The sequence below is a fragment of the Amblyomma mixtum genome, chromosome 8 (assembly GCF_055824585.1).
Source record: "Amblyomma mixtum isolate Tamu chromosome 8, ASM5582458v1, whole genome shotgun sequence".
Classification (NCBI taxonomy): Eukaryota; Metazoa; Arthropoda; class Arachnida; order Ixodida; family Ixodidae; genus Amblyomma; species Amblyomma mixtum.
The window spans coordinates 55322928-55346574 of record NC_143019.1 but is presented as its reverse complement, the minus strand read 5'-3'; the positions used below and the strand labels follow the sequence as shown (position 1 = coordinate 55346574).

Sequence of the window (23647 nt, the reverse complement as noted above, 5' to 3'; positions counted from 1 at the left end):
AAGATTTAAGGGCGTCCGGATTTGAATCGGCGATTACTTAACTATTTCAAGTGCTAGCCCAAAAACACTTCGCATGCACTGCCTGCAAGTTTCACACATTCGACCCTCTTAAGCTCGTTAATTTATAAAACCTATGCAGTTTCCCTTGAAATTTGTTTGCATGATGATTTTTTTGGTCACTGTGTAGTTGTTGACTAGAAAACGCATCTCCTGCAAACACGGGGACAGCGGAACTTCCGCGCAGGCGTTTGTGCTCACTGGAGCTTTGCATTAACAAGGCTTAATGAACGCCGGTTGCACCTTTCCCGTGAGTTTTAGGTGCCACGCACCAGGCAACCACCTTTCAGCCTCATTTTGGAGAGTTGGAAATGGGGTTTGTCATATGCGTTTCGCTGTGTTTTTTTACCTCAGAAGCTGGTGACCTTGCTGCGAGAACTACTTCGTGGCTACAGCTCAATCCTGGTGTGAAGACATAGTTTCATCCATCCAGCCACCGACGCTTTTTAAGTGCAACCTCGTAATGGGTGAGTATGTTTCCGCGGATGATTCGGCTATTTAACAACTTGTGTAATTTCTTCACTTCCCTTGCCGCGATAGCATTAGAGGCCGGTTACGCACAAAATCCGCTGTCAGTGTTGTCGGCGTCGGAGCTGCGAGCGAAAAATCGCGGGCATGGCTTTGGTAAGTGGTCCTCAGAGAGCAACCAAGGAGGCAGGTTGGCCATCTAGGTCACGTGACTTTTCCGCCTCACTACAACCTGCCCACCGGGTAGCGAGAAAACATCCTACCGTGGCAGGTGGCAGTTAAAATAATAATTGGTCGTTCGGGAGTGAAACATGGGCCGCACAAGGCCCACCGCTGGAAGCACCTCCCATCGCAGGGCAGTGGCGCATCGCTTAACCGCTGCACCACTGCGCCAGGAGGGGTATGGGGACTCCCAGGGATCTGTATGAATGTAAACTAGAGAATTGCCACCTGCATATATATGGGAATCAACCCATTATGCTATCGCGTCACACCCTTAAGGGTGGAGCTTCAGTGTCGCCTCATTTTTTTTTTGTTCGGGTGAAAACCAGTGTGATATTTATTTATTTCTGATACCCTCATGGCCCACATGGCATTATTGAGGGGAGTGGTGCATAGATATAAAATGAAACTGTTACAAAAAGGGGGGTAACGCATACATAGACATGCCTACAAAAAATGATACGCATGATCGCAAAAAGAAAACTAGCTGCAAGAAAATGCATGATTCAAGAAAGCGAAACAATACAATAATTAGGAATACCAACACCAAAACGAATAAATTCACACAAACAGTCGAAAAACGTTGCAAGTAAACACAAAGATATGAACTGCAACATCACCATTCGTAGAAACATTGAACGGGTACGATGGCAGAAGGCTATTAATAAAACAAAGTGCATGCGAAAAAAAAGGAACAGAGCTAAATACACAATATTCAAAACGAAGTGAACCAACTGAGGCTATGGTAAACCATATTGTAATGACAACAGTGTCCTAAACTCATCAACGTCCTTTGCAGCTACAATATGTGGTGGTAGGTGGTTCCACTCCGACGATGTTTTTGGAATAAAGGAATTTATGCAGCATGTTGTCCGGCAACGAGGAACGCCAACTTTCCGTGAGTGATCGATGCGGGATGAAACATATGTTGGTGTTGTGATCAATGCATCCTTTAGAGTAGAGTTCATGCTGTAAATTTAAAAAAAACAGACACAGACGGGACACTTTTCTGCGCAGAGCAAGAGGGGATTTCCACAGTGGATTTCAATGCCGTTTATTGTTCTCTTTTTTTTTTTTTGCTTCCAGGAGAGGGATTACCATTGGCTTCCGGCATCTACATTATTGATACCAACCCGCAGGATGTGTCTCCAATGTGCGGTAAGCACAGAATAAGAGCGGCTTGCGCAAAACCTGGAATGTAAAAAATCCTTATTACGATTCACATGAGCCCTTCTCCGTACAATCGACTTTGAAACTTTGGGTCGACGTCGGAGGCCGTGGTTAGTATTGCATTACACCGCATTGATAAGAAGGGCGTAAACAAATAAATACCGACCTGGAAGAGATTTGTTCAAATTAACAATGCTGGCACTGAAGTGCATAAACTGGTGAGGAGTAGTAGTACATCTTACAGCGTGAACTGCTACTGATACGCCCCCTGCTATAGCGTGAATTCGGCCCGCAATCACGTGACCATCCTGCTGCATGTGGCCCAAAAAGGAGAATGAGCCGGCCATGATTCGAACCTGTAACCTCTTGGTCTCTAGTCAGACACGTTACCAGCCAAGACGTATCAATGCTCTACCGCTATGCACGTTTGCGTCACGCTGCGTAAGAAAAGCCGGTAAACGGAGTACCGTCTTTCAGCGCTGGTGGAGCTTCGCGTTTGATTCACACCAGAGACCGAGGCACCAGCGTCTTCGCGTTGCCAATTGCGCTAAGATTACAGTTCTCTGCCGGAGTCGCATATAGTTGGCCTGAAGTGATCCCCCGAACATGTAGCCTGTGTTACTGTAATACGGGATGAATCCAGTCAGATTTACTTCTTTCCAAAGAAAGCGCTTGTCACGGGCACCAAGGGCTGATATTTGTTTGCATGTAGCAGTTTTGGCTAGCACTTAACTCTGTCGAAAGCCTCAAGTTGCTGTTCTCGTCTTTCAGCCTCAAAACCAGAGTAAGTATTGTCGCCATTCTTCATATATATTAGCGTCTATACAAACGTACCTCGTTAGAGCTGAAAGAAGACCGCGGGGAACGTCCTAAAAGACCCCAACCTCCCCCCCCCCCCCCCCCCCCCCCTTAAAAAAAAAGCTTTTTCGTCGTAGAGTATACGAGCCACATCGCATTGCCTCTCGCCCTAGACTGAAACATGTTAGCATTGCTCACGATAAAATCTCAAAGAAGATATACTCACAGTAATTTTGACCTTTTCAGTTCGTCAAACAGGTCTTTGCGTGCTTTGTATGCTAGCATGTAGGATTTTTGTTTTGTGTTTTTTTTTTCTCTCCTTTGCTTTCATTACCTGTGTCTACCCAATGTGAATATTGTGTCAATATTGTATAATGTTCTTTCGTTTTCTCTTGTATTGTATACTTGTTATCACCTTCTGTATTAAAAGTCTTGCTGTCAAGCTGCTGCCAAGCGAAAGGGGGCTGCGGCTTAGTCAAGCTGTTTCTCAGCTTTTTCTGCGCCTCCGCTGTCTGTATGTTTACAAGGCAGAAATAAAGAATTTGAATTTAACCATTCCATATGGTGAAAGCCGAGGAGGGGCAGGCAAACCTCTGAACCTACCCCACAGCTCTAGTGTTCACCTTAACCAGCCCCACGACAGTTCTCGGGGTGATGCCTCCTGTTCTGCCTTGGCTGGTAAGTCGATCGGAAGGTTCCCCGTGAACGTGCCATTACACAGTCGCTTTTCCCTCTTCCATAAAACATGAGTGGCGCAAAGTTAGTTTCAGCTGGAGCGCCCGTACTCGCAGCCTCTTTGATCGACCATCTGATAAATTTGAGCATGAAATGGTTGTAGGTCTCATTCGCGGCAAACTGACGGGAATTTCGTCCAGCAATAGCGGTAAACCGGAGAGCTAGTCTATGAGCCCTGCACACCAGATGACCACATGGCCCTAAACCTCGCTGCAGAAGCCGTATCTAGGTGGTGTAAAGACTGGCAGATGGCCCTTAACATTAATAAGTCCGCTCTTCTCACAATAACCAGAAAAAAAAGCATCAGTCGTCCTACACTTACATTGTCAACAACGCCCCCCTCACTCGAGTTAACAGCTATAAATACCTCGGTATAATAATATCCCGTGATCTCAGATGGGATTCACATATCAACTATGTCACATCAGCCGCCGTTAAAAGACTCCTGTTCCTCAAAAGGCATCTTCTACAAGCTCCTCCTCCAACAAAACTAATTGCATACAACGCTTTCGTACGTTCCGTTCTCGAATATGCGAACGTTGCATGGTTTCCGCATGCTAAATATCTCATAGGAAAATTAGAAGCTATCGAAAGAAAGGAAGTAAGATTTATGTTTAACAAATACAGGCCTACTGACTCACCCACCGAACTACTCAAGACAGCCGGCATTCTCACTCTGGAAAATAGAGCTAAACTTGCACGACTAAAATTACTTTACCAGTTACTCCACAATCAGCTTAACCTTGATAAAGCTAGGTACCTGATGGCCCCAGAGACAAGACCTACACGTCACAGACATTCAGAAACATTAAAAGAGCACACATTTCGTACTGCCTGCCTGAAATACTCCTTTTTTCCACTTACAATAAGAGAATGGAATACCCTTGACCACTCCATTACCGCAGCACATCACTAGATATCTTCACTCAGTCGGTAGAAAATTATCTTCACTTGTAAACACACTTGAATTCTGAGCCTTTGTTAGCAACTTCCTTTTTATTGCCTTGCTATTTTTCTTACCAGTGCTTGTTCGTTTCGAATCTCACATATATCCCATGTATTGATTATGTTATCTTGTCTTCAACTAACTGTACAATCCGACGATCCTATTGCTGTACCCATGACTTTTATGTATTGAACCTTAACTAAGTGCGACACTGTAGTCGTTTTATATCGCCCTTCAATCCTTCTTCTTGTTCACTCTTTGTGTCCATTATTCATTGACGTTGTTGTAGTTTATACTTTGATGTGCCTTATTCCAGTGCCCTTCCTGTTAAAATCCCCAGTGGATTGGCAGTATCTCTAAATAAATAAATAAATAAATTACCTGAGTACGTTTTATTTACTGCACTAATCTTGCGCAGGTTGTGGGTGCTCACTTGAACGCGCTCTCAAATGCAGGGAGTCTGACCCCAGTACCGCCTTAAGAGGGATCCTCTTCTGCCTGTTAGTCTTAGGAATTGCCGGGTTGGCCACCTTCATGATCGTTCAAGCATCAAAGAACGGTAAGAATGTGAGTCGGGAAACTTAGTCTCTTTCGGCCTTCACTTTGCAAGTGCCTCGACCTTGACGTGAAACTATAGCGGAAGTTACGAGTTGACTCTTCGACGAGAAACGTAGTGAAATCGCAAAATACTTGGCTGTGGTTTAGCTCTGGTTAAACCTGGAGTGACGCGGGAGCTCCGCCGAGCCGCCTACTGATGCAGCTGCGACACCTCTCCCCCTCTCCACTACCCCTTCTCCACTACTCCACTACCCCCCCCCCCCCCCCCCCCGAACTCGACAAGGCGCATGCGCACAGCTGCGCCGGCGCGCCGCGCCACCGGCAGCAGCAGGCTCCGCACCACGTGACCAACCGTCTCAAGGCCACGCAGCTCAAGGGGTGCCACGCTGAAGGCTCGAAGAGCTGGCGTAGTGTAGCTCTCGCTACAAAAAAAAAAGATCGGATATCGATGGCAGCAGCTACGGCTATCGGTACACACTGCTTCTCCCCATAAATAATATGCAAGGTTGTTAAAAAGTCCCCAGCCCCCACTGCCTGTTATTGAGCCTAAAGGTGGGTCCTTTACGACACTCCCGGCCATTAAGTTTTGGGAGGGTGGGGTGTAACCTCGCTTCCACTCCGGAGGACCTCGGTTGTTCCTATGGCCTTTAAGTGTACGACTATCATGATCAACGCCTAAACATGTGGCCTGAGAACTCTTGGCCAACAGTGTAGCTCTCGGCGAACATATATGCCCTCAGGTCAACCTCGCGCCAGGTATGATGGGATTGGCGGTGAAAACAGGAGTTACCTGGAGGCATAGGCGTCCGCAGAACTTTTTCCAGGGGGGTGCACCCGATGTCCAGGGATGGGGGAGGCGGTAGGTTTGTAGTTGTTTTCTACTATAGGGCATAAATAATATCCGTAATTCCAGGGGGGGGGGGGCATGCAACCGACCCCCTTTGCCACCCCTTCCGGACGCCCATGCCTGTAGGTGTACCACGTCATTTTATAAAACTATGCTCAGTGGATAGCGTTCAGGCCAAAAATGGCACGCTGCAATACCGCTGATTTTGTACCGGTAACCACTGAAAAAGTCTCGATGTCAATTATAAGCCGCAGATAGCTGGCGTTGCTTAAAACCATCTAAGAGTGAAGGCGTGAAGGCTAGCGCTGAGGGCTTGGGGGTCCCTTGCCTTGCTTAACTGTAAGATATATTTACAGGGATAACGGTCTTATTTTCGCAGTAAGCGGTTTATTAGGCTTACGACTCACTCAGAGAGGATCCTGTCTGTGCCGACTGCTTCGCAGATGACGACGTTGGCGATGGGATCAGAAGGAACGACAGGGAAGCCCAAGGAGACAGCGGGAGCGACTATGCTGTTGTGGTGTCTCCAAGAGGCTCCTCTTCCACGCCAAAGACGACGAAGTCAGGGCGGACTAGGCGTACCAAAACACCCTCTTGTGCGTAAATCTAGTCTCGCTTTGTCCAGCAGGCAATATTGCGGCCACTTATTCTACTGCTAAGCATATATAGTGCTTCAAATTAGGAAAATGTCTTCAACGTACCGTGAACACAAGCTCTGCCCGCAACGTATAAGCCCCGTCTATCATTGAATAAGCGCATAGTTTTTAGTGCACCGCCGATTAGCTTGATAGTGAGTACGTAAGCCCTTACAAAAATTTGTTTAGACAGTCAAGAGGCTGTCCATAGGCGTTCACTTTTGTGAATTGGTCTACAGACTTTCTTTAGAGAAATCCTATAGGCTAGTCTAGAGACAATGTAAATTTTATAGACAGTCTATGACAATCTATAGATTTATGGCCATACACTTTTAGTACATTTTCTATAAAGTCTATGAATACACAAAAGAAAATATCTATAGGATGGCACCAGAGTCTAATAAGTTTAGAAAGTCTATAGACCACTTTTTTAAGGGAGCAGCACATTCCCATTTGGCCGCGTCTGAACTTTGTACGCAGACGTTTTCTGTACATTTCTTAGTTTTCTTTGGCCGTATTTATGAGCTCAACAAATTCAGTTTTCGTTGAAATAAAAGAAAAATGGTATGGTTTTAACGTAATTAAACCGAGCAGAGGTGCGACAGCATCTGTTTAGCCTGACTGGCACATGGTTTTGCTTTGCTGGGTCTTCGGCACGTCTGGCGACGATATTAGACTCAGGTTAAGCTCTGATCGAGGTCAGCTGGTCTGATCGGCTCGTGCCTCAGATGGAAGTTGATGAAGACGATGCATGTGCAGTGCGCAACGCGAGAGTGTGCAGTGCGCAACGCGAGAGTCCATTAAGCCTAAGGACATCATCATCATCATCATCAGTTTAACTCTAGGCGTGGTCGGCTGCAGAGATAGCACAGTATCCTCGTGCAGTGGCCAGCGAAGCTGATCTCTTCGCGCCGTCGTGGGTTCGAATCCCAGTCAAGGCAATGTTTATTTTAATTGTACGCAGTATATGCATTGCTCTGTGCGTACGCAGTGTATGCAGTCATCATCATCATCAGCCTGACCACGCCCACTGCAGTGAAAAGGCCTCTCCCATGTCTCTCCAATTAACCCTGTCCTTTGCCAGTTGCGGCCACCGTATCCTCGCAAACTTATTAATCTCATCCCCTCACCTAACTTTCTGCCGCCCCCTGTTACGCTTGCCTTCTCTTGGAAACCAAGTAGGTCCATTCTTCAGTTTGCACGGGAGGCTTTTGCTCCTCGCCTGTCACAAAGCACGAGCTCCAAAAAATGAGAGATATATGAAAGTAGTCGACAAAAAGATAATAAAAACAGCGAACTCGGCAAGTGCAATGCAACGAATTGCGTCCTCGTTGCATGGGAGTTCGCACAATGGGACAGAGTGGACAACTCCTTTCAATGAATCTTCTTAGTGAAAATGGATGCCCTGGCTATTTCTAGTTATGTCGGCGTTTGACCGCAGCAAACAGAACATTTATGGCTTAGGCAATTACACTGAAGCATAGTTCAGCCACTGGATTGAAACTTCTGATGCCCATGTCAAAAAGCACTCGGCGCAGCCGTTTTGAAGTGATTGGCGATGTCGCCCAGCCGACGAAAAATTTTAGTGGACGCATGCGCTTTACTATTTGAATCAGCCGGTGATGATGACCCGTGTATTTATTTTTATTGGGGGGGGGGGGGGGGGTGTTTCAACAATGAAGACTCTGTTTTCAATAAGATTAATCTCTCAGTGATCATAACGTGGCACTCTGTCGATACGAGTCAACTTAATTTGTCCTCAGTGTACCTTTATTCTTGTTAAAAAGCACTGGTGTTCAGAGTACAGATTCGCATTTAGAGCGAAAGCTTTATTTTACGACCAAAGCTGCAAAAGGTGTTTCATCGCTGAAGCCTGACCTTGAAGTGACCTTGTGAGCCTAAATAAATAAATAAAATAAACATTGCCGCGGCGCGAACAGATCAGCTTCGCTGGCCACTGTGTGAGAGCATTAGGCTACGGTTGCAGCCGATCACGCCTCTTGTTAAACTAACACACTCTCGCGCTGTGCACTGCACGTCGTCGTCTTCATCAACTACCGTATATTGCCGAATATAAGTCGACCCCCCCAAGTCGCAGCGCCCTTTGGGCAAAAAAAAAGTTAGACTCCGAATTTAGGTCGACGGTGCCACACCCTGCGGACCTAGCTCGCCCAAAAAGTTTTTCAGCGGGCCGAGTCATAAAGAAACATTTATTCGTTCACGAAACATCTCTGACTCATCGTCGCTTGTGAGGACACAGTCGCGATCATCATCTTATGAGCCACTGCTGCCGCTGGTTTGTCGTTAACAAGTTGCCATCGTATTAAAACAAACTTTGGTGCATATATCTAAATTAAATTCAAGTTTTTTAAAGCAGATCCACTTTCGCACCGTGTATGACAACTATTATGGAATTACGAGCAGACGGGGCATGATATTACCCGCGACTTGGTCGAAATTACTTTTGACCCCGCATATAGGCCGACTTTAAGACTCCGCATATACGTCGACTCCGATTATAAGTCGACCCCCCAACTTTGGAAGGACATTTAAAAAAAAGCGTCGACTTATGTGCGGCAATATACGGTAATACTACTATCGAAATAATATCTTAGCCAGACGTGCCGACGACCAAGCAGCGAAAAACCATGAGCCAACCAAGCTAAACACATGATTTCACACGCCTACTCGATTTGACTGTTAAAACCCTACCACTCTTTGCTTGCCTTTATGTCAATCTTACTCGACCGACTGCTCATCGTGAAAGCATAGGCTTTGAAACCAGTCCATGAGATCTTTAACCGAAGCAATATTCACGTGGCTGGAAAAGAATTTTACATCAAACAGCAAAAATCCCTCACACGCTGGACATGTCGAACAATCTCGGATAAATATCTTGAAAATTGGAAACGTGTAAGACAGAAGAATCGATTGGCGGGCGCCTTGTCCGCGTGGTTTCTTCGTTCGTCCTGTCCCTTTTGCGCTTTGTATCATCTATTGTAAGACACTTTTATGAAGATATTGAAGCTAATGGTCTATTCCTCTGATATGTAGCAAAATCTTCCTTTTGAAGTGTTTCCATTGATTGCATCGAACAGTTGAGACTGCCATAGAAAACGAATGGGGAAACGCTTTTGACGATAGCGAAAACATTAATAGAAAAAATAAACACAAGATCGCCGTCGGGTGATCTGCGGATATATTGAGTGTTATAGCGAAATCTCACATTATATGAAAAAATTGCGTTAATAAACGGTTTCCTACTAAAAAATGCTTTTGTCCAGAATTGTTTGGTATGTCTTCGCGGTTTCCAACGGAAACAAATTTCCTCTTCATATCATGCGAAGTTATAGCATTCACGAAGATTCTAACCGAAGTTTCAATCTCCTCTATTTGCTAACTTCAACACCATCGTCGAAGCAATTGAAAGACTCCTTTGATTGCTAACTGCACCAGATGACTATTGTTTGCGGTGTAAACTTGCCTTCGTTGGCAAGAATAAGCATTTCGCATATTTAATGATCAAAATCTGACCCTTGAACTTTTGCAGCATACCCTGCCTATTGAAAAGAATGCGCTAGAAGGTGGCTTACTCCTTTTATATTGCCCATATAGGCTAATTCGTTTTTACAGTTTAAGTACGAGGGAACAACATCATCACCACTATCATCATCATCAGTGTGACGACGCCCACTGCAGCGCAAAGGCCTCTACCATGTCTCTCCAATTAACCCTGCCCTTTGCTAGCTGAGGCCACCGTATCCCTTCAGAAGAATCCTTCCGAGAGGCGTGGGAGGCAGCCCTGCTCAACTGCTCGGGGATGGAGTCTCAAAGGGCTCTAGTCCAACGGGCGCGAGTAGCGGCCTCGTCCAGCGGGGTCCCGGACTAAGTACTCCACCTATGTAAAGGGCCATTTTTGGTCTGCAAACTCTCCTTTTGTTTATTAAAAAGTTGTCACCACCACCACCACCGCCAACTTCTCAATCTGATCCGCCAACTTAAATTTCTGCCGCCCTCTGTTCGCCTGCCTTCTTATGTATGCACTTTTTCGACGCGGGGTGACTCACATGAGCCCTTCCCTTAATTGAATGATCCCTCAACTAAAGCAGAAAGATAGCATCACATTTAATTCTTGATTGCATCATTCTCCATTCCATTGCTTGTACCTGTGCAATTCCAATTTTCTCTAGGTACCAAGGTAGCTCTTGCAGCCGTCTGAGCTGTCGATCGCTGAACTGGGCATGTGGCGGCGGTAATGTTCTCTTTCCCACTAAGTCTGGTTTTGTAGCGAGAGCTACACAACGCCAGCTCTTCGAGCCTTCAGCGTGGCACCCCTTGAACTCCGTGGCGGCGCCGTTAGTCACGTGGTTGGTTACGTGGTGCGGAGCAACTGCTGCTGCCGGCGGCGCGCCGGCGAAACAACCGAGCTGCAACAGCAGTGTGCATGCGCCGTGTCGAGTGGAGAGGGGGAGAGGTGTCGCAGCTGTATAAGTAGGCGGCTCGGCGGAGCTCTCGCGTCACTCCAGGTTTAACCAGAGCTAAACCACAGCCAATTTTTCTTCCCGCATTCTCAGCTTTCAAGACGTCCCGTACGAGTTCTACTCGAAAGACGAGGAGGACCAAGAAGCCTAGCAGGACAACCAGGACCACACGAACCACGCTACAGACGCGGAGTACGCCCCCACCGAGCGGATCACAGCTCGCCGCGCAGTGGATCAATGCTTCGCTGAACTGGAGCTACAACCCGTGCGACGATTTCTACGGCTTCGTGTGCAGCAGATTCGAAGGCGGGGAGAACGCCTTTGGGAAGGTGAGCGATTTCTGGACTCACTCTCATTCTTAGGGGACAAGTTAATGACCGGTTACGAAAAAAATTCAGAGGGCACTGTGACGATTTAAAGCGCGCGAGGCGAACGCCTTTCTGCGCCCCTTTGGCTGCTTCTGTTGCTGATTGAATGCTGTTTACGAGTGGCGCCACCAAGGCGCCAAGCGCATGCGCAGTAAGGAGCGACGCGAGCGCCACCAACCATGCAGTGATCCAATTACCAAATAACAACTAACCATTAATTACTAATTACTAATGCAAGTGCTAATAACAAATTAATGACTAATTACCAATTATTAATAATGACGAATTGCTAATTGTTGATTACTTACCAATTAGCATGTGATTACTGATTACTAGTACTAATTAATGACGAATTACTAATTAATGGCTATGACATACTATGCCACAATGAAATCTGTGATTTCCGGTTACGGCGTATTACACCACTGATCACGTCATCGGGATAGCGTGACGGACGTACGGACGGGTTGATGAGCCATTAAAGGCTTTCGCTTTAATATGTATGGTGTTCCTACCCGAACGACGGCCATGGAGTAAATTTTTGATGGTCTTGGAAGAAATGTTGAGTTACACGCCGCGACACCATTGCCTTAGACAGGCGGTATATCACTTAGGTCCAAAATCCTATGAGAAAACTGAGTCTGTTATCTGTACGAATAGTTAAGCCTAAAAACGGGACTACTCCCATTGAAGCGCCATAGGCTGCAAGGCTGAGGGGCGCCAACCGTAAGTATGCGACAGAATTAAAGCCTCATCTGAAAAAAAAGGTGTTGTCGGTAATAAGTTCGCCCATCGGCTGGAGGAAGGTGACGTCGCCAGACTAAATAATTTCCATTGGCTGAAGGGAAGTGGTTACCAGAGCGGATAATTCCCATTGGCGGAAGGGAAGTGACGACACGAGACTAGAGAATTTCCACTGGCTGAAGGGAAGTGACGTCACCAGACTAGATAATTTCCGTTGGCTGAAGGGAAATGACATTACCAGAGCAGATAATTGCCATTGGCTGGAGTGAAGTGAGGTCACCGTACTAGATAATTTCCATTGGTTGGAGGAAAGTGACGTCGCCAAACTAGATAATTTCTATTGGCTGAAGGGAAGTGACGTTCCCAGAGCGGATAATTCCCATTAGCTGGAGTGAAGTGACATCACCTTACTAGATATTTCCATTAGCTGAAGGGAAATGACGTTACCGGAGTGGATAATTCCCATTGGCTGGAATGAAGTGACGCCACCTTACTGGATAATTTCCATTGGCTGAAGGGAACTGACGTCACCAGTCTAGATAATTTCCATTGCCTGAAGGGAAATGACGTTACCAGAGCGGATAATTCCCATTGGCTGGAGTGAAGTGGCGTCACCTTACTAGATAATTTCCATTGGCTGAAGGGAAGCGATGTCACCAGACTAGGTAATTTCGATTAGCTGAAGGGAAATGACGTTACCAGAGTGGATAATTCCCATTGGCTGGAATGAAGTGACGTCACCTTACTAGATAATTTCTATTGGCTGAAGGGAAGCGATGTCACCAGACTAGGTAATTTCCATTAGCTGAAGGGAAATGACGTTACCAGAGTGGATAATTCCCATTGGCTGGAATGAAGTGACGTCACCTTACTAGATAATTTCTATTGGCTGAAGGGCAGCGATGTCACCAGACTAGGTAATTTCCGTTGGCTGAAAAGAAATGACGTTACCAGAGTCGATAATTCCCATTGGCTGGAATGAAGTGAAGTGATCTTACTGGATAATTTCCATTGGCTGAAGGGAACTGACGTCACCAGTCTAGATAGTTTCCATTGCCTGAAGGGAAATGACGTTACCAGAGCGGATAATTCCCATTGGCTGGAGTGAAGTGGCGTCACCTTACTAGATAACTTCCATTGGCTGAAAGGAAGGACGTCACCAGACTACGTAATTTCCATTGGCTGAAGGGAAATGACGTTACCAGAGCGGATAATTCCCATTGGCTGGAATGAAGTGACGTCACCTTACTGGATAATTTCCATTGGCTGAAGGGAACTGACGTCACCAGTCTAGATAATTTCCATTGCCTGAAGGGAAATGACGTTACCAGAGCGGATAATTCCCATTGGCTGGAGTGAAGTGGCGTCACCTTACTAGATAATTTCCATTGGCTGAAAGGAAGGACATCACCAGACTAGGTAATTTCCATTGGCTGAAGGGAAACGACGTTACCGGAGCGGATAATACCCATTGGCTGAAGTGAAGTCACTTCATCAGACTAGATAATTTCCATTGGCTAAAGAGAAGTTACGTTACCAGAGGGGATAATTCGCATTGGCCGGAGTGAAGTGACTTCAGCAGACTGAAAGTGCAGTCACTAGACCGGACGTGACGTCATTTCTGGTAAAGGCGTCAACAGCTTTTAATGCTAACGCATTGCCAACACATAAGTAATTAGGCGTCCCTGTGAATATATCTTGTTTCTTGATTTAGACAGTACTGCTAGCTTCGAAATGAGGTTGTAAGCAGGACGGGGGAGGGAGGGGGGCATGAAAATCCAAACAAAAACTAATACATGCGTAAAACACATCAACACAGAAGAAGCGTGTTTGCACAAACTGCGATGAACAACTGGCGGAATGCACTCATGGATAACAAGCAGGAGTTACAGCAGTTACGAGGTTCTAAACGAAAACAAAGTACACGCCGCAGCGCTTTTAAGCACTTAGGAGTACTTCAAGTGAAGTGCTTTTACACATCTGTCGATAGTTGGGCATTCCACAATATTGGCTGGCAGTCGGTTCCCTTCACGAATCGTCTTCGGAAAACAGGAGTTCTTGAATTTTTTAGTGTCGCTGGAATAACATTTAATTCTTTTTATTTTCATGCGATCGGGTTTTGTGCTATAGCACATTGAATCTAGGCACACATGTTTGGGCGCACCATGTTTACCGTCTAACAGCAAGTGATTGATTAGTCACGTTGGCGCCCCTTTTGTCAACAGTCTCAACCTTTAGGAGAGCACTCGCGGAAGGGCCCTTTTTTACCCGAGCGCTTTTGACAAAGTGCTCAGAGAGGGCTCCCTATTTGCCTCGAGTATAAGGAAATCAGGACGAAGAAATAGGCTTGGGCGGGGCGTGTAACGCGAATGCAGCATACCCGCTGGTCCTTAAGGGTAACAGAGTGGATTCCAAGAGAAGGCAAGCGTAGCAGGGGACGGCAGAAAGTTAGGTGGGCGGATGAAATTAAGAAGTTTGCGGGAATACGGTGGCCGCAGCTGGCAGAGGACAGGGTTAATTGGAGAGACATGGGAGAGGCTTTTGCCCTGCAGTGGGTGTAGTCAGGCTGATGATGATGATGATGATAAGGCGTCCAATGGGATGGCCTGCAAACAGCAACGCCTAACTAGGTAGTGCGATCAGTTCATCATCATCATCATTTATTGACCCTTAAAGACCCCTGGGTGGTGGGGCATTACATAAGGGGGGGGGGGGGGGGGCGTTACACCACAATCATACACCAGTTCACAATGAGTGCCATACACATATACCGGCAGGATATAAAGAAAAAACGTGCATGAACCCATCACAGAGAGTGGCCAAACATATATGAAACGGTAGTTGAACACAAAGAGAAGAATAATAAACATCAGGTTTTTAAGTGCGACAGCAGCAATTGGCGGAACTTACACGGATCTCGCTCGATGACAATGTACTCAGGTAATGAATTCCATTCTTCGATGGCAACAGGTAGAAAAGACTTGTTAAATGCGTTAGTGGAGCCGTGCACGCGTAGAATGCTCATGCAGTTGAAGAGACGGCGCGAAGTTCTGAGGGGCGGAAGCAAAATGGAGTCCCGAAGTGATGGAAAACAATGGTAAAGTTTGTGGAAAAGCACCGAAGTTTGGGCCAGTTGGTATTGATCCATTTTGAAAACGTAGCAGCACGAAAAAACGAGGACCAAATAGACACAGGTACGACAGGACAGTTTGTGGAAACGTTTGTGGACAGTTTGTGGAAAAGTTTGTGGAACAAAGACAAACGGGCAATTTTCTTTGTAGAAAGCAACTTTGCTTGAAGACGCTAGACAGTTTAATTTGAAGCCTCTTGGACTCTGAAACAGACTACAGGCGTGCCTTTTAACGAAATTGCCTGTGGTACAACGAAGACAGCGCGACTTAGCTTAAGTTTTCCGACCTACACCACCCGACATCCGTTGACGGCGTTCCCTGATCAGCTGGAAAACCTGACGCTCTACGGAATCAAGGAAGAGCTCCTCACTGCCAGCATCCCGTCCATTGGTCAGAGTGCGGCGCAGAAGGCAGCCGCCATGTTCCAGGCCTGCGTGCAGCTTGGATCCGACGCCAACAATTCTGAGGTATGAACTCCAACTCTATGGATACTCTTATCTTATCTTAGGCGTTATATGCGATACGCCTGGCTATTCTTGAAAGCAATAGCTGCATTAGTCTGTAGTTTCACGGTTTCGTTGATATGCCCTATATGGCAGCAAAAAAGTAGAGAGCTAAATACTGCTGTTGGTTCGGTCACGACCACCCTACGGCCACTTAGCCTTGGACTTCCTTCATGGCCAACTTTGGGCAAAGAAATTTAAATATACATGCGCTTTCGAGAAGCTTGCAGGCAAAGACACCTCTCCAGTGCAGATAACTCGTTGAAATAGCCAGCATTTGTTGGGCCACAGCACCGAGGGTAACCGCATTTTCAAAATTCTAAAAACTGATATGGTTATTACTTACGGTGGGCTACACTCTTAGAAAAAAGGTAGTAGTACTTACTAACTTTGGGGCAGTAACTGGTTGTCACATAAGTTACTACCCTGTTAGTAACTGCAGTTAGTAACGGGGAGGTTAGTAACAGTTACTAACCTATTGAGTTAGTAACGGCTGCTACCCGCAGTTAGTAACGGGAAGCTAGTAGTATTTACTAAGAAAATGAATAGAAACTCGCATACGCTGCTAGGTTCTTCGTACGGTGTGCTGGCGTGGCTTGTCTAATTTGTGCGTACTCGAAAAATAAAAATGCTTCACAATCAATTTGAGTAATTCCGGAATCCAGACAGAGCTATCAGAGCGTGCTGGCAGTAAATCACACAGTTAGGTTTAAGCTTACCGCGCATTACATGTAGAAATTATGCGAGATTATGGCATCAACAACCTCAGCACAAATCACAAAGCACAAATCAGGAAGAGTCACACTCGCGCACTGCGCGTGCACATGTAGAGAAATCTTTCTCAGGCTTATATACTCCGTAAATCAGGCTCGCATTTACGGCCTAGTTGCTCTTACCGGTTGAGCTAAGATAACAGCTTCAATTATGAAGTTGATATTGTAGAAACGGCTTGATCTACCTAACCGCCTGCCCCTGCAGAAATGTTTAATTACAAAACCAATTTATTGGCATGACAGTCTGCGTCAGTTACATTCTTTGACTTTATTTTGACTCTATTTTGGGATAAAAGGAACGGTTATTAACTAGGTAGTAACTGGCGACCACAGTTAGTAAAAAGGTAGCAAGGGCTACTTTTACTAACTATACTTTGAAGAGGGTAGTAAGTAGTCAGCAAAAAGTAGTAAAACGAAGTCAGAGTTAGTAACTGCTGCAGTTACTACCTCTTTACTACCCATTTACTAACTTTTTACTAACTTTTTTTTTAAGAGTGTACCCGCCTCTCAGTAACTAAGAAGTCTAATTTTAATAGTTAAAAAGTTAACTATTAAATATTAGTTAACCATCCTGCTAGTTAGCATGCTTTAGCCGTATTCCGATCTGCTACACCGCTGACAGTACTATGCCGAAAAAAGCGCTCTTCTATATAAAAAAAATCTTTTTTAAAAAATTGTGCAAATTCTAAGGTGAAACACTCTGCATATTTACCTACTAGTTGTGAACCGTTGTTTATGTTCATGCTGTGTTGCTATCTCACGCGCAGGTAGAATCGCTGAAGTCTTTCTTCGCATCGCTCGGTCTCGACATGTCCGACATTCACCCTGACCCGGACTTCGACATCGCGGACCGGATCACGCAGCTGTCTTTCGTCTATGGCCTCCCAGCCTTCGTGCAATTTCGCGTAGTCGCGTACCCCAATAAACCGGGACAGCGTTTCCTACACGTACGTCGTCATCCCTTTTTGTAAAACTTTACAGAGGTTTCTTCCACCAAAAGCCAGTGCTTTGAGTAGTTACAAAATAGGAGCGACTTGACTTTTCAGAACCTAATTTCCATAAGCTAGCAGTGGGCTCTGCGTTGATTGGATATGGGGTTTAGTAATTGTTTCTATTAAAAAAAGTGTATAGGGCACATTGTTAACAATTTGGTTCAGTTTCTTGCCACTCGTTTGCTCTTTCTCTAAATCCTTGAAAAACTCTACAACAAAGGTAAAACCTAAGCGAAGACATGCGCTTGCTCTGAACCTTATTTGTGAACGACCTAACCGATACCATACAGTTTTAGTTGAGGCAGACAGATAAATCTAATTCTATAGAAAGAAACGCAGGGGTAATAGTGATGTGAAAAGAGATATTTTGAAACAATACTACAAAATATTTTATAGATATGCCCAGGAATCCGAAGGAAGACTAATACGGCAATCTCTGTTCTCATTGTACAAGGAGCGACCTGCAGCTTTGGCCCGTGCTTATGTATATCACTTGTGTTTCGCGAGAGATTTGTTGGCAGTAATTAGAGAAAGGGGTGCGTAATTTTTTTATAATCCGTATTTGCAGTGCAATAAGCCAGATTACGTCTATAATGTCTGCTGATTGTACATACCTTGACGTGACAGAGATGAACGATATGCTGCACTTCCCTGTTTTCCACGGGCAAAGTTTGGTCTGGTGTTTACTGAATCCTGCATAACGCTAACATGGAGCTTCGGAGAGACCAATAGCCATATATTAATGTGCAAGAGCTTCTAGTTCATATGACGATCGATGCACACGGTTGGTCAAAAGTTCCTCGGCCACAGGGTCGGTTTTTAAGTAGTATAGTCCGAAAGTTACGATAACCTCGAAGCTGAATATCTCTGTAGATGGTAGGAAAAGCATTATGCACACCTCTGAGAACCTTAATAGATTTAATGGCATTTTAAGTGCCAGGGTATAACGCCGAAAAGCAGACTGTGACCTGGGAACTTTTGACCTACCCTGTATATTTTTCAGAGAATTAAATGTAAATATCGGCAAAAACGACGGGGCCAACCCTGGAGTGTGCACTTCCTCAAAAATATAGTCTATAGGCTGGGCCTAGGGAATTTCTGTGCTGCCCGCTTTGTATCATCAGAGTTGCCCACATCTTCAAGCTATCGTGAGCTCTCCTCCAAGGCTTACTGATGCTTAGTACGTTCAGCGCTGCTAGAGAGGCTTTCATCTTTTTATCAATAGATTTGGAATGCTAGAAATGCATAATCAAGAGCCGCACTGCAAGAAGCGAGAAGCAAACTTCTTGCTCTCTATACTTTTGACATACGCTGTATATACTACAGTGCCCTTGCTCAATGGTCGTCTTGAATAACATGTTCTAAAGCCGGCACGTGAACATAGGTATTCTCGGTTACTGCGAAGGTGAGACTGTTTTTACCCCGGAAAACGTTCTCGATACAGCAGCTGCTTTGGACTGCAAACGCTCGATGCAGTGAGGTCCTGCTTCGTCGTTTTCACAGATGGTGATCCATAAGGAGGACGAGGATTGGATGCAGGGAAATTTCTACGCTTTTGACGATCGCAAGCTGGCGCGGTTCTACGAGGGCTTCGTCAACCTCTACGACCCCAAGCTCCATGCCTCCTCGGTCGCCTCGCGCATTGTTCAAGCCGAGGGCGTAGGTGCGTATGCCTTTGCTGCCCGGTGCCGCGTGCGGAATGACATATTGCAGCGATTTCCTCTTACTGTCATCGCTTTATATCAGTACAAAAGAAAAAAGAAATCTCTCAGGCATTTCGCAGTTCCCCGTACCGCGAAAGTCGCGGGACTGAAAGGGACAAGAGTTGATGTTATGAACAGATCACTTATGTACACCTGCACCAAAGACGGCACGGTTTTACTGAGGCGCGGCAACATAATGATAATAACACATTTGAGAGAGACACTTAAGACTGCTTACTTGTGAAAATGCGAGAGCACTATATGTAGAACTGCACAAGGTAGATCAACAGATCACTTTTAATGGCTCATACTGTCGTCCGTTAACAAAGCGTGTCACACGCGTTTAACTCGGGAACTAAAAAAAGATAGAAGAAAACCAATGGTTGCTTCAAATAGAGGAGGAAAAAATTAACCTAGAAGCCACGTTTGATGGCTGTAGATTAATTAATTAATTATAGGTAAAAATGTCTAAACTGCGTTGAAATAGCGCTGACGTCTATATAGCCACGGGAACGGTGTGCACGAGAACTACGTTTCTAAGTGTCGTGAATGTGTCTCCCTGGTGTCCTAACCCTTTCGCGCAGTTAACTCTTAAATTCGGAATTGAACCAACTATCCCGGCAAATCCTTTTGTGTCGTCACATCCACCGGAAGTCGTCATGGCATAGTGAATATTGTCACAGAATGATCGGAAAAATGTCTGATTTGTGACAAATTAGATGAAAAAATGAGTAATTAAGCGTAATGTAACACTTAAGATCCCCGAAAGATGTGCAATTTGGGTATCGATGTAGCCACGGAAACGGAGTGACGTCACATCCACCAGAAGTCGTCATGGCATAGTGTCCCCGGCTTTCGCTTCTCAACATTTTAGTTGTCAAAGTGTACTCGCATTTTTTTCCTCGTGCTTCGATGCTCACTGGCTAGCCTGCGCGAGGCCCATTACCAGCTTGATCGCAATGTGTCGCCACCTGGTGTCCTAAGTGCACAGTACTCAGCACATCTTGACGGAGAATGATGATGCAGTCACTGCCAAGGGTAGGACGCTGGCGGGCGAAAACCTTGACCCCCATGTCCGAGCTATGCATGGTGGGATGCGTTAACAGTGATGACACGGCTCCGAAGTTTCGAAGTATCCTCCGAATTTCAAAGAGAGCAAAGTTAAAGATCTCTGGGGCGACCCGCACTGGGCGGATGCGAAGGCTTTGATGCCTCCTCGGCACTCTTTGCCTTTCTTGGTCATTGTCTTTTTGTTTGTTAATTAACTTTACTACTGAATTAGCGTGATTATCTCATTATTTAATTACAGATCGATTTATTCACTCTTATTTTGGTTTTTCAAATATGGCGCCGTGGTTGCTTTCCCGTCCACTTACTGTATCCCCGTTCAGCCTATTCAACCGTCCAATGATTTTTGCCGATAATTAATTAATTATTATATGCCAATGAAACTTTTTGTTCTATTAATAATCGCTTATAAAATACATTTCAATTCATTTCAAACTTCATTTTCACTCTTTCGCCTACTTTTCCACATTTTGCCGTCCACTCCCCATATTGACGTACGCGTTATTGGGACGTGTTTTGACATTTTTGCCTCTAATTATTTAACTTATCGTACTAGCGACATAATTTTTTGCGCAGCATCTTCACATCATCCTCTTTCGATTACGTGCCACTCGTTTGCTGCTACCTCCTCTGAGAACGTCCCAACTGCGGCGGACACATTTTGCGGACACGTTTTGGTGACACGACCCTGCCGACATAACCTAGAAATGCTTTCGGATTAAAACATCCGTTCTTACTTGATGTCTTTGATGTAGCTATTTCATTTGTCTCTTAATTTTGGTTTTTCAAATATATATTGAGAGGTTTCAAATTCAAATTCAAATTCTTTATTTACATTTAAAAGTACAAAAAGATGTGTGCAACACTGTCTGGACCCGTAGCCGTAGGCTAGTCATGGGTGCAAAAAATGAAATACAATCATACAGACACTCCAGTACAATGCAATTAGAACTTGTAACAGCGGGGTAGATACATGTGTATGAATACAAGTGCAGAAATGGAAGAAAAAAAAAACATTACACGGAACAACTCTATAATATGAAAAACATCGTCTATGTCCAAAAAAGAAATAATAATAATAATAAAAACGAATGCGTGCAGCAGGTTGAGTAAGCATTAGTTCTTAGTATGTTTGTGCCGAAAGAATTTTTTTGCTGTAGGAGTGAAATTTTGAGCGTATTTTACTTCGCGGGGAAGAGTATTCCATATTTTTGCACCAATAAAAGCGAGCTGTCTTTCTCCATATACGTTGTGAGTGGGTGGCAGATTAAAGTTTCGAAGCATTACGTTCCTGGTGGGACGTGATGACGTGCGAAATAGGGATATATGTAAAGGATGGTTGTATCTTACGATGCTGTTTACTGTAGTAGCTGTTTCCAGTAGGCGTAGTGAATCGAAAGGTAGTATCTGTAAGTCTTCGAATAATGATTTGCTGGGATGACCCGGTTTGGAATGAGTTATGACTCTTAATGATCGGTTTGGTTTGTATGTTTAGATTTCACGCTTCATAAAAACACTCGAAAATGTGCTCCAATCTGATATATTTCATTCATTTTTATTGTTGCAGTGCGTAGGTTCATTGAACAGCTCCGAATGAAGTGGAGCGCGTTGTTAATGAGGTCCGTGGGCAGCCTTGGAAACTTGACGGAAAATTACGTTACACAAGGTGGGTTCAGTTCCCTGTACGAATGCCGCTTATCCTAATTCATGGGCCCACAGCCTGAGACAACCGCACTTACATTGTTCCTTTGATACCTGGAGCAGGCATCTCCCATAAATAAGACGGGAGAGCATATGCTTCGAGAAAAATTTTTCCTGCTGTCATGTGCTGTCTTGAGGTTAACGAATAAACGACGTTGAAACCTCGGTTTAAATATTCGCAACTGCTAAAACTTCGGATGTTTTGGAGAGGGAATCTGTTTCCGTTGCCAACCGTAAGTATCTCGTACTTTTAGTGATGAAAATCTAGCCTAGCACTTTGCCAGCATATCTTGTTAGAGGACAGCTTACTCCGCTCTTACTCCTTTCGTGTATAGAGTGTACAGTACGGTCCATTGTTAAAGGGAACATGCGATCGCGTGGCCTCCGCGCTTCGCGAAGCCTTGTTGCCTAGATGCGGCGAGAATGGGCGGCATCAGGCGGATACGCGGAAAGTCCAGCCGGCATGCGTACTGTGCATGCATCTTGTGCCGTTTATTCTCGTACGTTCTAGGCGGCAGCGCTTCGCGAAGCGTGGAAGCCACGCGATCACATGTTCCCTTTAACAGTGGACCGTACTGTACCTTTGTCGCAAGGTATGCCGGTAGCTGTAGTTTTACGAGTACGCTGAAGCCAACTGAGATTGCAAATATCCAAAATCTGCATTCAGCTGAGTGAGCCATGACGCTGTATTTGTACTTGTGCAGGTAATATAAATTTCTATAAAAAAAAGAACTGAGAGATTCATTTCCAAACTACGCCAAAATATTTAATCGTTTTCTCGTAACGACGGGTATTCTTTTAGTACTGTAGAGTTTTCTGGGTTACTGTAGTACTTTTTTGTCTTACTATTCCGTAGTCCTACCGCTAAAAGGGAAAGCGCACTACAAAACAAAATCCTGTTGCTAGTACACATAATTTTGTTGCTACTGCAAGTTCATGGCCAAGTTCGTTGTTATGACAAAATTTGCTTATGTGTTTTTGGATTGGGTTCTACTTGATATTTTAATTAAAGGAATTATATGTGAGCACTCGTGATGTTACCTCAGTCCAGAAGAGTAATGAATCGGTGACAGATTGCCAACATTTTCTTCAGGGACAAACGTCCAAGTCTTGCGACACAAAATGCGCTGGATACAATAGCACACAAAACAAGATGTTACAATCATACAAAAAAAAACAGCGCAACAGAGTTATCGAAGGGCGAAGAAGAGGGCAAAACGAACTCCTCCTAGAGCTCAAACTCCTCCTAGAGCTCAATTCTTTTGTAATTTAGGCGTGTTTAAATTCATATAAAAATCAGTAACAACGTAAAGAATCTGGGATTGCCGGTTACATTATTTGGAATTACCATTGTTCTAATTTGTCACGTTTGTTTTCTTGTTGTTGTATTTAATATTGAAGAGGGAATACGACAAGTTGTGGCTGTGTTCTCTGTGTTTAGTACTCAGATTTCCACTGCATTCATTGTGCTCTTGCCATGTAAACGGTCTCTTGAGCCTCGTCAAGTTTTTGTGTAGCTTTTAGCTCCAGAGACTATCCAGTTATTTCTGGAAAATAAATATGTGTTGTATTATATTGGTCAAATGTTTAGATGAATCCCCCAAGGTGGAGTAGATTTGTAGTAAGGGAGTAATTACTCATTGACATCCACTCGAGCGCAGCCATATGGCTACAAAGGAAAGCTATACAGCTTTCTCAGAAACTTCGTAGTTAAAGAAAAATTCGTCCTGGTCCGTGGTTCCAACCC

At 44.9% G+C, this 23647-nt stretch overlaps 1 protein-coding gene across 1 annotated transcript in view; it reads left to right on the top strand.

Annotated features, from left to right (window-relative positions):
• The first annotated feature begins 672 nt into the window (after positions 1–672).
• LOC149332487 (neprilysin-1-like) overlaps positions 673–23647 on the top strand; it is a 32708-nt gene continuing 9733 nt past the window's right edge. The window contains exons 1-10 of the mRNA XM_089557523.1: positions 673–715; positions 1834–1905; positions 2689–2701; positions 4852–4955; positions 6245–6397; positions 11011–11246; positions 15487–15627; positions 17204–17383; positions 18932–19091; positions 21767–21865. Coding sequence (XP_089413649.1) covers positions 673–715; positions 1834–1905; positions 2689–2701; positions 4852–4955; positions 6245–6397; positions 11011–11246; positions 15487–15627; positions 17204–17383; positions 18932–19091; positions 21767–21865 — 1201 coding nt within the window. The remainder of the gene's footprint in view (positions 716–1833; positions 1906–2688; positions 2702–4851; positions 4956–6244; positions 6398–11010; positions 11247–15486; positions 15628–17203; positions 17384–18931; positions 19092–21766; positions 21866–23647) is intronic.